The sequence below is a fragment of the Carassius carassius genome, chromosome 8, assembly GCF_963082965.1.
Source record: "Carassius carassius chromosome 8, fCarCar2.1, whole genome shotgun sequence".
Classification (NCBI taxonomy): domain Eukaryota; kingdom Metazoa; phylum Chordata; class Actinopteri; order Cypriniformes; family Cyprinidae; genus Carassius; species Carassius carassius.
In genome coordinates, this window is record NC_081762.1 from 7,462,714 (window position 1) to 7,475,615 (window position 12,902).

The following is a 12,902-nucleotide window of genomic DNA, read 5'->3' on the forward strand; positions in this document are numbered from 1 at the left end:
TGTCACATCACTTTCAAATGAAAATTCTGTCATTAATCACTCACCCTCAAGTCATTCTAAAACCGTAAGACCTTTGTTTATCTTCAGAAGAGAAATTAAGACATTTTTGCCTCAGAACTAGTGATGCTACATGGACTATTTACTGATGTCCTTACTATGTTTCTGCACCTTGATAATGGTAGTATGCTTGCTGTCTATGGGAGGATCAAAGAGCTCTCAAAATGCATCAAAAATATCTTAATTTGTGTTCCAAAGATAAACTAAGGTCTTACGGATTTGGAATGACTTGAGGGTGAGGAATTAATTTAAAAAATTGTAATTTTTTGGTGAACTTTCCCTTTAATTACTTTTTTTTTCTTTTTTTTCTTTTTTTTTTTTGCTTTTTTTTGCTTTTAGTTAGCCACATATGGGACATTTTGGCTTCACTTTTCTATAGTGTAAGGAAGAGGAAGTCTTTTTATTTCAATCTATGTGTGAGAAACCTCTGCCACTTTAGGAAATTAAACTTTTGGTAAGAAAGATAAGATTCAGGACAGGAAAGCAAATGCCTTTATTAATTTTCAACATTAAACTCAATTTAAACTCAAATTAATTTAGCCTTTAATTTATAAACACCATTCAAAGGTTTTTGTTGTTGTTGTTTGTTTGTTTTTGTTTTTAGATAATTTAAGTCTTGATATAAATAATGATATGATTGTTGACATATTCAAATCTACCAAAATGTTGTCTTTATTCAGATAATAACAAGCTTGCTGATGAATCAGTGAATGACCAGCACATGTTTTCAATGGAACTGTCAGCTCAACAGATCAACAACACAAGTGAGAAAACAATGTTTCATAAATATTAGAGCACTAACCAGTTTCATTTACAGCAGCTTTTACTAAATTGACCATTTTTTTTCTTAAGTTCTGATGAAAAGCTAGAGGAATTTAAAGCTAATTACACAAGTGTTAAAGAACACTTTCCACCTCATCTTGATGATTTGGCTTTTGACATGTTCATTACTTTTTTATAATTCCGCATTTAAAACTGCCTCAGGTCAATTCTTTAAATGGGTGCTTGTTTTCTCCTTTTTTAATTGTATTTTCATCAGTCATGAAGAAAGAGTTGAATGACCTTACAGCCAGATACAACACACTTAGAAACTGGCTTTCATTTTACGATGGTGAGTGTCAGTTTGCATTCAAAGTGTGATCACATTTTTTTCACAATTTTTGTGAAGTTTGACTTACCTTATGATCTAAATAATGAAAGATTATTCATTCATCACAGCTCAGTTTTGTAATCTCTCTGTGGATGGCTGGATAGCTTGTCGTGGAAAGCTGTATTTATTCAGCTCTGATAAACTGAACTGGTCAAGCAGTCGAGATGTCTGTGTTTCAAAAGAAGCCAAGCTGGTCACCATAACCAACCAAAAAGAACAGGTCAGATCATTTATGAATTAACTGATACTAGAAGTAAGTGTAATAAAGACAATATTGACTTACAGCTGGGGGGTATTCCAGAAAGCAGGTTATGTGACATATCTGGGTATGTTTATAGCATTATTTCAACCCGGAATGAAAATTTGTCCATTTTCTACTCACCCTCAAAGCATCCTAGATTATTCCTCTTCCAGAATAAATTAGTCCAGAATAAAAAAGTCCCTGCTCTTCCAAGACTTTCAATGGGGAAAGAGGGTGTTTGTTGTCAACTGTTCAGAAGATGTGAAATAAAGTGCACGCAACTGTAATAAAACATAGCTCACACAGCTCCAGGGGGTGAATAAAGCCCCCTGTGGTGAAATCATGCATTTTTGTAATTTCTTTCAAACGTAATAAACACTTTTTTCTCATTTCTGCTGACTGTGGGGAATTGGAAGACTCCCATCTCATTTTCTCCTTCAACTTCAAAATTGTCTTACATCACAGAAAAAGTACCGACCCATGCAAAGTGAACATGCAAAGAAGTTCAAAAGCCCTTTAAAAAAATCTATAAAACAGGAATATATGATGACTTAAAGTGATTTTGAATTTGGAAGAGAAAATGAGATGGGAGTTTTCGACATACCCTAACTGTCATGAACCGGAATGCACAGACAAGACAAGCGTTTGAGGTTAAAGTGTATAAATTATTTTTTGTTTTTTTAATGATCTAAATAAGACCCTTCTTCCTCGGCTGGAATCTTGTAGAGGCATTTGAAGCTTCACTGAAGCTGCAATTTGGACCTTCCATCCAGTGAACCCCACTGAAGTCCACTATATAGAGAAAAACCCTGGAATGTTTCCCTCAAAAATAAGGACATTTTAATTCAGAAGTCAACTCATTCTTTCAAGAGTTAACACTTAAACGTTAACATTGCTATCTCAACACTATAATTGCCACACAGCAATCTTAAACAATAAAATTAATAGAAGCAGTTAAAATTACTAAAGTTTAAATTAAGTTAAGTAAAAAAAAAATCCTGAATTACGTATAATTACAGACCTCTGGACGTTTTCTTCATGTTAGCAAGTTCTCTGATAACAGAGGCCTTAGTGTTCTCCAGCATTACAATCCAACACAGATCTAAGGATCAATAAAAAACCAAACTTTTAAGTTATCGAGTACACAGCATAAGAAATTAAATTAAAGTAAAACTGTTTGAACACACGGTGTGACATACTGTACCTTGGTGAGGTTTTTGAGGATAACAGCGAGCAGTCTGTGTCTGACTTGACCGTCTTGATGTCTTCAGTTCTGAACTCCAGAAAAAAATGTGCGCTCGTTTCCACAGACACGGCCTGGATCCTCACTGCGACTGTAGTTCCCGCCCACTGAAACTGTGCCCTGGCCGGATCCGTGTAACAGCACTTAAACGAATGTGACTGTTTTTTTTTTTTTTTTTCTCGTGTCATTTAAGTTCTTAGTTGATGTTTTTGGGTCATCAACATTCGAAATAAACTGCATTTGGGTTCTTTATGCCATCATCATTGTCAGTTTCATAACAACTACTTTACAAGGTCATTTAAGTTTTTATCACACAGCTTTTTTTTTTTACCTTTACCAACAATTATTTTGTATCACTTTTTTTCTCAATCAGGATTTTCTGGTCTCTAAAGTAAAACAGACTCACTGGATTGGTCTCAATGATCTGGAAACTGAAGGACACTGGGTTTGGGTGAATAACCAAACTCTCAAAGAAACTGGAGTACAGTAAGAACTCTGCATGTGTGATTTGGTTGCTTAACATTTTTACAATGATTACCTCGGTGTATAAGTATTGCAAAACCACCAGTTATTTATTTTCATTTTACTTTGTTTACTTTAACCAAATGTATTATTGTTTGTTTCTTAAAGGTTCTGGTTCAGTGGGGGGCCAAGAGAACCTGATAACTGGAAAAAGCAGGATCCATCTGGAGAGAACTGTGCTGCTCTGGGAGATGAGAGAGGCAACTTTCAATCTTGGTTTGATGCTTCTTGTGAAAAACTGAAAACGTTTATCTGTGAAAAGATCTATTAATTTATCTTTATCAGTAACACATAATAAAACAATGATACATCATGTACTCTACATATGCAGAGCAAAATTGAATGCTGATTTGCTTACTTTTACCCAACTAAAAATTCTGCATTTCGCCTGTTTTGACTTTGCATATTTTAAGATATGAAGCAGATTTACCTTATAAAATAAAAGCTTTCTGATTTGAGAACTCCCACATCACTCGTTTTTGAAATCACAAGGACATGCAATGCTGTAATTAAATGCTTTACAGTTTTTCCTCAATTGCTTAAACACATTTGCCCACTCCGACATCACATTTTCAAAACCGTTAACACACAGGATAAAACTGAAGCTCAATGGCCAAAAGGACTCATTTTGTTAGCAAAATGCTCTAACACTCACAAAACATGCAACATAAGCAAATATTTCCATCAAACACCACAACTTGGTCAAATTAATTTATTCTTTCAATCAATCATTACACAATGGACAACAAAATACAGCCATCAATATGAAATATGATACTTTACAAACTCAAATGGATACTGGAAAAAAAAAAAAGCTAAAAAAGGAAACTTATGGTTGGAAATACCCTTTTTAAAAAAAAAAAAAAGGATATACATTATATCTAGTTCATTCGTTCTTGACGATTATGCCACAGGTTCTAATCAACATCACATTGAATGTTTTCCCTTGCAATGCACCGAGGGAAATACCTCCTTGCATGGCGTATCCATCCCTGGCAGTCCTCTGCACCTATTGCCAGGCAACCAGCATTCATTGCCTCCAGGAGGGGCATCTGCTCATATGGCCGGTGATCATACACCTTCCACCTCCAAGCAGAGAAGAACTCCTCGATTGGGTTCAGAAAAGGAGAGTATGCAGGGAGGAATTGTATCATAATACGAGGCTGTGCTGCAAATCAGTCATTCACAAGGCGAGAGTGGTGGAAAGCCACATTGTCCCAAATTATGACATACAGAGTCATGCCAGGCCTCATCAGCCCTCTCTCTTCGGGTGGAATCAGTAATTCTTTCAATGCATCAAGAAATGTAATTAGGCGTTCTGTATTGTATGGGCCAATAGTTGGTATGTGGCAAAGGACTCCATCATTGGAGATGGCAGCACACATGGTGATATTGGCACCCCTCTGACCTGGCACTGTGACAGTGGCCCTCTGCCCAATGATGTTCCTCCCGCGTCGCCTCACTTTACAGAGGTTGAAGCCGGCTTCATCCACAAATGAATTTGTGATGTGCCCCTTCAGCTTCATTATGCTCGAAGAGAAAGAGCAAATTCATAAAGCAAATTATTCCAGTCGCATGTAACTATGGTAAACAAGGTATTACAAAAAAAAAAATCTGTACCTGCACATACTGGAATCGTGCCTCCTTTACGATGTCAGAGTTTCTTTGAAATGGAACTCTGTACAGCTGCTTCATTCTGACATGGTTTCGTTTAAGGACTCGATCTATAGTTGCCAAACTCAGTTTATATTTCGAAATGCTCCATAATCTGCAATTACTGCTTCCATGGATTTCACGCAGTCTGATTGCATTGTTTGCCACTACCATATCTACAATGGCAGACTCCTGTTCAATACTAAATATCTTTCCTCTGCCACCAGTGTGTGGCAATGTGTGGATTCTATAAAGTAAAAGCAAAAAGCATGTCAAAATTGACATTACTGTATGACAGTCACATAAATGGGATTGATAAAACATCTGCATTACTGTAGACACAGTTTGTTCTGCTAACAGGGCAATACAGTAAGGCTGAAATACACAGTTGTATACATTACAGTAACACTGTGAATTACCTGTTCTCATTCCGAAAAAGCCTTTGTCCAGCATTTCTAAAGGACAAGCCATGATTGATGACATGGACAATAATTGTTGCCCAAATTTCATTTGAAACTTGAGCTCGATTTTGTCCTCTTGCTGCTGCTGCAGCTCCTCCACCACGCATACAAACTCCTCTTCCTCGGGCCCCTCTGCCATGGCCTCTTACTCTCCTTCCGTGCCTATAGCCTCTTTGATCCATGCTTGCAAATAGCAACACAGAGGTGGCTTCTTTTATAGATGGACTGATTGCTGATTGAAGAGTTGTGCAAATGAGTTTCACACAGGTGCATACAGATTTATAATTATGCAAGTAGTTTCTATCAGCTGTGAATAGATTTTTTTCTTTTGTTCAACACAGTGAATCCAATAGAGTTTGGGGCCTTTCAATGAGATCTGTGGTAACTGTTTTGAAAAAGGGTGTGAAAAATGTGTGAAACAAATGAAAAAGTGTTAAAACATTTGCAAGAGAAGACTTCTGCTGTGCTAATAATGTGATGATGAAGATCAAGCGGATCCCAGTTTCATTTAGTGTGTCTTAGGCCCTGTCCACACGGACACGGTATTTTTATAACCGTGACTTTTTTTACGCGGTTCGGCCTTTCGTCCACACGAAAACGCTGTTTCAGGGCACCGAAACCGAACATTTTTGAAAACTACGGCCAGGGTGAGCATTTTCAGAAACGCCGGTTGCAGTGTTGTCGTGTGGACAGTATAACCGGGGTTTTTGCCCTGCGACGTCTGAGTGTGCGCCGTTATCCGCTGTGTTTGACGTCAGATTGTGCGCTGCTTACTGCTTCTGATTGGCCAAGGTGACTTTACAATTTGGGTTATATCGCCGCCTGCTACTAACTTCAACCGCTGATTTCGGACTTGCTTCCTCAGTAGTTCAGACTTTGTGCATTCGACTCGGGAGTGTGATGTCGCCCGTTTGGCGGCTGAAGTTAGTAGGATAAACAAAAAAATAAAGAACGTCTGTGTTGGCCCGGGTTTCGAACACGCGCTAAAAGACAGTATGCCGGGAGAGATGACAGTCATTAACCACTGAGCTACCAAGCTACACTGAATCAACACCAGATCTCTAGATTCAAGACAGGACTATCGGCTTTACATCGTGCAGCTGCTGAATCAAGGAAATGTGACCGTGTTAACTTGTGGCCTGTGTTTACCTATTATGAAAATAAACAATAGCAGGACTACATTTTATGGTTCATGATGTTAAAGAACATTGCGTCTCAGACAACTGTACATTTGTGGCTACTGTGGCTTAATTATAAACACTATCGTTAACTCATATTTACCCTAGTAAAAACATGGTACATTTTAGTACGATCGTCACTTCCCAATGCAAACACGCCCAATAAAATGGCCCCACCCCTGTCACTTGATTGACAGGTTTCAGTGTAGACGTTGGAAATTCAAATGCAAAAGGTATTGCGATTCCATTTGAGTTTTGGCAGTTTACATGCACAGTGCAGAGAGAGTGAAAAGGCAAATGGGGTAATTAATATTGCTATTTAAATATGACAGGCTCATAGCTCGTAAGATATGGGAAACACAATTGCAAACGGACTTTGCATTTCCATTTTAAATTTGGCAGACACTGTGCGTTCACTTAATCGAAAATGAAAACGGTAATGCGCGATTTGCATTTGCGTTTGGATTATGTCACATTTTATGCGTCCACAAATTGAAAACGCAATTGCAAATACAATTTGCAATTCCTTTTGAATAAAGTCCGCAATATCATTCCATAGCTGTGATCAGCAAATGGCAGCCCTGCTATGAGTAGCCTAATACTAAAATAAGCATAGTCAAGATCTATTTTGTGTATGCATTTAAAATAATGTGTGCTATAGCTAAGTGAATAATGTAATTGTAATAAACTAGATTTCTGTGAGAATGGTATTTAATCTGATAAAATCTGCATTTTTACAACTTGCAATTTTTGCCTGTTCTGTCACTTTGTATACATGTTTATTGTTTTCTACACAAGCAGCCTCTTCAGCTTTATTGACTTCTATTCATATATCAGAAATATCAGAACTACTTCTGAATGGTCAAACCCTGACAACTCCTGCCCATAAGTGCTGTTTGAAATTAAGGTTGTATTTTAGGAAGTTGCATAATTTGCTACAGCAAAATTGGCTTGTAATGCAACAGACAGAAGATGAGGATTTAAGACAGAGTATACAGTTTATCTCTACTATGTTTTTACCACCATCCTCATTCTTTCCTCTTGGAGAACACAAATACATTTATATATTCCCTATTTTCAGAGACCATTACATATTCAAACATGCAATTTCTAGATTTTTTATTCTGGCTCATAACATCATACCTTTTAAAGGAGTGATATTATTTCCTTATGTAATGGATTAAACGAAAACTCAGAAACTCACACACTGCAGACGCCATGCAATAAAACTGACCTGGAGAAGAGATCTTCAAAGAGCAAATTACAATAAGTAAACAAAAATAATATTTGTGAATTCTGTCCTTCAAACTAAAGCTTCAGTACTGTTTCTCACAGCTTTTGGGGTAAAGATGATCACAATAAAACCACACTGGCATACATTCAGTCAAGAATAATTTATGATGAAGGTAGATTTTACCTGAAACTTTGAACTATGTTCTCAGTAAAAGTTGGGGTAAGTTGTCACATTTGCTGAAAAAAAGGATTTTGTTAAAGATTTATTTTTCAGAATTGAAGGAAATATAATTTTAGGAATAGATGCAAAAAGAAATGCTGCACTGATTCAAAGGTTTAGACAATGATTTCCTTGATCTCGTCAAATTTCTACCAAAGGTAACTCCACTGAAGAGCAAGAAAGTGAGATGGAGGTTTGTGCCCCTAGATGGACCCAAGTTCTTGTGACTGTTTTTGCTCTCTGTCTGGTTTTTGCTCTCAGAGGTGAGAGTGTATGTGAAAGTGTGTGTGTGTGAGGATGCGTTTGTGAGAGTGTATGTGAAAGTGTGTGTGTGTGAGGATGCGTTTGTGGAGTGTAGGTGAAAGTGTGTGAGGATGTGTTCGTGAGAGTGTATGTGAAAGTGTGTGAGTGTGAGGATGCGTTTGTGGAGTGTATGTGAAAGTGTGAGTGTGAGGATGTGTTTGTGAGAGTGTATGTGAAAGTGTGTGAGTGTGAGGAATATGTTTGTGAGAGTGTATGTGAAAGTGTGAGTGTGAGGATGTGTTTGTGAGAGTGTATGTGAAAGTGTGTGTGTGTGAGGATGCGTTTGTGGAGTGTATGTGAAAGTGTGTGAGTGTGAGGATGCGTTTGTGAGAGTTTATGTGAAAGTGTGTGAGTGTGAGGATGCGTTTGTGGAGTGTATGTGAAAGTGTGTGTGTGTGTGAGGATGCGTTTGTGAGAGTGTATGTGAAAGTGTGAGTGTGAGGATGTGTTTGTGAGAGTGTATGTGAAAGTGTGTGAGTGTGAGGATGTGTTTGTGAGAGTGTATGGGAAAGTGTGTGAGTGTGAGGATGTGTTTGTTAGAGTGTATGTGAAAGTGTGTGAGTGTGAGGATGCGTTTGTGAGAGTGTATGTGAAAGTGTGTGAGTGTGAGGATGCGTTTGTGGAGTGTATGTGAAAATGTGTGTGTGTGTGAGGATGTGTTTGTGAGAGTGTATGTGAAAGTGTGTGAGTGTGAGGATGTGTTTGTGAGAGTGTATGTGAAAGTGTGTGAGTGTGAGGATGTGTTTGTGAGAGTGTATGTGAAAGTGTGTGAGTGTGAGGATGTGTTTGTGAGAGTGTATGTGAAAGTGTGTGAGTGTGAGGATGTGTTTGTGAGAGTGTATGTGAAAGTGTGTGAGTGTGAGGATGCGTTTGTGGAGTGTATGTGAAAATGTGTGTGTGTGAGGATGTGTTTGTGAGAGTGTATGGGAAAGTGTGTGAGTGTGAGGATGTGTTTGTGGAGTGTATGTGAAAGTGTGTGAGTGTGAGGAATGTGTTTGTGAGAGTGTATGTGAAAGTGTGTGTGTGAGGATGCGTTTGTGAGAGTGTATGTGAAAGTGTGTGTGTGAGGATGCGTTTGTGAGAGTGTATGTGAAAGTGTGTGAGTGTGAGGATGCGTTTGTGAGAGTGTATGTGAAAGTGTGTGAGTGTGAGGATGCGTTTGTGGAGTGTATGTGAAAGTGTGTGTGTGTGAGGATGCGTTTGTGAGAGTATGTGAAAGTGTGTGAGTGTGAGGATGTGTTTGTGAGAGTGTATGTGAAAGTGTGTGAGTGTGAGGATGTGTTTGTGAGAGTGTATGTGAAAGTGTGTGAGTGTGAGGATGTGTTTGTGAGAGTGTATGTGAAAGTGTGAGTGTGAGGATGTGTTTGTGAGAGTGTATGTGAAAGTGTGTGATTGTGAGGATGCGTTTGTGGAGTGTATGTGAAAGTGTTTGAGTGTGAGGATGCGTTTGTGAGAGTGTATGTGAAAGTGTGTGAGTGTGAGGATGCATTTGTGAGAGTGTATGTGAAAGTGTGTGAATGTGAGGATGCGTTTGTGAGAGTGTATGTGAAAGTGTGTGAGTGTGTGTGTGTGAGTGTGAGGATGCGTTTGTGGAGTGTATGTGAAAGTGTGTGAGTGTGAGGATGCGTTTGTGGAGTGTGTGTGAAAGTGTGTGTGTGTGTGTGTGAGGATGCGTTTGTGAGAGTGTGTGTGAAAGTGTGTGTGTGTGTGTGTGTGTGTGTATGTGTGTGAGGATGCGTTTGTGAGAGTATGTGAAAGTGTGTGAGCGTGAGGATGCGTTTGTGAGAGTGTATGTGAAAGTGTGTGAGTGTGTGAGTGTGAGGATGCGTTTATGAGAGTGTATGTGAAAGTGTGTGAGTGTGAGGATGCGTTTGTGAGAGTGTATGTGAAAGTGTGTGAGTGTGTGAGTGTGAGGATGCGTTTATGAGAGTGTATGTGAAAGTGTGTGTGTGTGAGGATGCGTTTGTGAGAGTGTATGTGAAAGTGTGTGAGTGTGAGGAATGCGTTTGTGAGAGTGTATGTGAAAGTGTGTGTGTGTGTGTGAGGATGCGTTTGTGAGAGTGTATGTGAAAGTGTGTGTGAGGATGCGTTTGTGGAGTGTATGTGAAAGTGTGTGAGTGTGAGGATGTGTTTGTGAGAGTGTATGTGAAAGTGTGTGAGTGTGTGAGTGTGAGGATGCGTTTGTGAAGTGTATGTGAAAGTGTGTGTGTGTGTGTGTGTGTGTGTGTGAGGATGCGATTGTGAGAGTGTATGTGAAAGTGTGTGAGTGTGAGGATGCGTTTGTGGAGTGTATGTGAAAGTGTGTGTGTGTGTGAGGATGCGATTGTGAGAGTGTATTTGAAAGTGTGTGAGTGTGAGGATGTGTTTGTGAGAGTGTATGTGAAAGTGCGTGTGTGTGAGGATGCGTTTCTGGAGTGTATGTGAAAGTGTGTGAGTGTGAGGATGCGTTTGTGGAGTGTATGTGAAAGTGTGTGTGTGTGAGGATGCGTTTGTGGAGTGTATGTGAAAGTGTGTGAGTGTGAGGATGTGTTTGTGAGAGTGTATGTGAAAGTGTGTGAGTGTGTGAGTGTGAGGATGCATTTGTGGAGTGTATGTGAAAGTGTGTGTGTGTGTGTGTGTGTGTGTGTGTGTGTGTGTGTGTGTGTGTGTGTGAGGATGCGATTGTGAGAGTGTATTTGAAAGTGTGTGAGTGTGAGGATGTGTTTGTGGAGTGTATGTGAAAGTGTGTGAGTGTGAGGATGCGTTTCTGAAGTGTATGTGAAAGTGTGTGAGTGTGAGGATGCGTTTGTGGAGTGTATGTGAAAGTGTGTGAGTGTGAGGATGCGTTTGTGGAGTGTATGTGGAAGTGTGTGAGTGTGAGGATGCGTTTGTGGAGTGTATGTGAAAGTGTGTGAGGATGCGTTTGTGAGAGTGTATGTGAAAGTGTGTGAGTGTGAGGATGCGTTTGTGGAGTGTATGTGAAAGTGTGTGAGTGTGAGGATGCGTTTGTGGAGTGTATGTGAAAGTGTGTGAGTGTGAGGATGCGTTTGTGAGAGTGTATGTGAAAGTGTGTGTGTGTGTGTGTGTGAGGATGCGTTTGTGAGAGTGTATGTGAAAGTGTGTGAGTGTGAGGATGCGTTTGTGAAAGTGTGTGTGTGTGTGTGCGTGTGTGTGTGTGTGTGTGTGTGTGTGTGTGTGAGGATGCGTTTGTGAGAGTGTATGTGAAAGTGTGTGTGTGTGAGGATGCGTTTGTGGAGTGTATGTGAAAGTGTGTGAGTGTGAGGATGCGTTTGTGAGAGTGTATGTGAAAGTGTGTGTGTGTGTGTGCGTGTGTGTGTGTGTGTGTGTGTGTGTGTGTGTGAGGATGCGTTTGTGAGAGTGTATGTGAAAGTGTGTGAGTGTGAGGATGTGTTTGTGAGAGTGTATGTGAAAGTGTGTGAGTGTGTGAGTGTGAGGATGCGTTTGTGAGAGTGTATGTGAAAGTGTGTGTGTGTGTATGTGTATGTGTGTGAGGATGCGTTTGTGAGAGTGTATGTGAAAGTGTGTGAGTATGAGGATGCATTTGTGGAGTGTATGTGAAAGTGTGTGAGTGTGAGGATGCGTTTGTGAGAGGGTATGTGAAAGTGTGTGTGTGAGTGTGAGGATGCATTTGTGAGAGTGTATGTGAAAGTGTGTGAGTGTGAGGATGCGTTTGTGAAAGTGTGTGTGTGTGTGTGTGTGTGTGTGTGAGTGTGTGGGAGGATGCGTTTGTGAGAGTGTATGTGAAAGTGTGTGTGTGTGTATGTGTGTGAGGATGCGTTTGTGAGAGTGTATGTGAAAGTGTGTGAGTGTGAGGATGCATTTGTGGAGTGTATGTGAAAGTGTGTGTGTGAGTGTGAGGATGCGTTTGTGAGAGTATGTGAAAGTGTGTGAGTGTGAGGATGCGTTTGTGGAGTGTATGTGAAAGTGTTTGAGTGTGAGGATGCGTTTGTGAGAGGGTATGTGAAAGTGTGTGAGTGTGAGGATGCGTTTGTGTGAGTATGTGAAAGTGTGTGAGTGTGAGGATGCGTTTGTGAGAGTGTATGTGAAAGTGTGAGAGTGTATGTGAAAGTGTGTGAGGATGCGTTTGTGAGAGTGTATGTGAAAGTGTGTAACTGTGTGTGTGAGAGTGTGTGTGTGTGTGAGAGTGAGGATGCGTGTGTTACTATATTTGAGTGTGTGTGAGAGAATGTGTGTGAGAGAATGTGTTTGTGAGAGTTTGCGAGTGTAAGGATGTGTTTGTGAGAGTGTATGTGAAAGTGTTTGACTGTGTGTGAGAGTATGTAAGAGAATGTGCGGAAGCGTTTGAGTGTGTGTGTGTGTGTGTATGTGAGAGTGAGTGTATGTAAGGATGCATGAGTCAGTGTCTGTTGAGTAGAGTGTTTGTGTTAGTGAGTATGTGTGAGGATGCGTGTGAGTGTAATGTGTGTGGGAGAGAGTGTATGAGTATGTGTTTTAACTCTAGCATATGGGAGGCCGTTTGAGGCGAAACCCATTGAAAACTTATGATACACACTGAAACACTTGTCGTACAAGTGAAACACTTGCGATACACACTGAAACACTTGCGTGTACAAGTGAATCACTTGGGATACACACTGAAACACTTGTCATACACACTGAAACATTTGCGATACACACTGA

At 39.8% G+C, this 12,902-nt stretch overlaps 2 protein-coding genes across 4 annotated transcripts in view; both read left to right on the forward strand.

The window, feature by feature from the left end:
- The window catches only part of LOC132145109 (CD209 antigen-like protein C), a 39,212-nt gene extending 35,484 nt beyond the window's left edge, over positions 1-3,728 (forward strand). For 2 of the 3 annotated variants that reach the window (XM_059555851.1, XM_059555849.1), the window contains 4 exons: positions 1,097-1,168; positions 1,276-1,427; positions 3,065-3,177; positions 3,322-3,728. In XM_059555851.1, coding sequence (XP_059411834.1) covers positions 1,097-1,168; positions 1,276-1,427; positions 3,065-3,177; positions 3,322-3,484 — 500 coding nt within the window. In that variant the 3' untranslated portion in view covers positions 3,485-3,728. Of the gene's footprint in view, positions 1-737; positions 822-1,096; positions 1,169-1,275; positions 1,428-3,064; positions 3,178-3,321 lie in introns of all 3 variants that reach the window. The other variant, XM_059555850.1, reaches the window with a different exon arrangement.
- A 1,468-nt stretch (positions 3,729-5,196) lies between these two features.
- LOC132145106 (protein starmaker-like) overlaps positions 5,197-12,902 on the forward strand; it is a 74,262-nt gene continuing 66,556 nt past the window's right edge. Inside the window, exon 1 of the mRNA XM_059555837.1 lies at positions 5,197-5,201. The gene's annotated coding sequence lies outside the window, so the exon portion shown is untranslated. The remainder of the gene's footprint in view (positions 5,202-12,902) is intronic.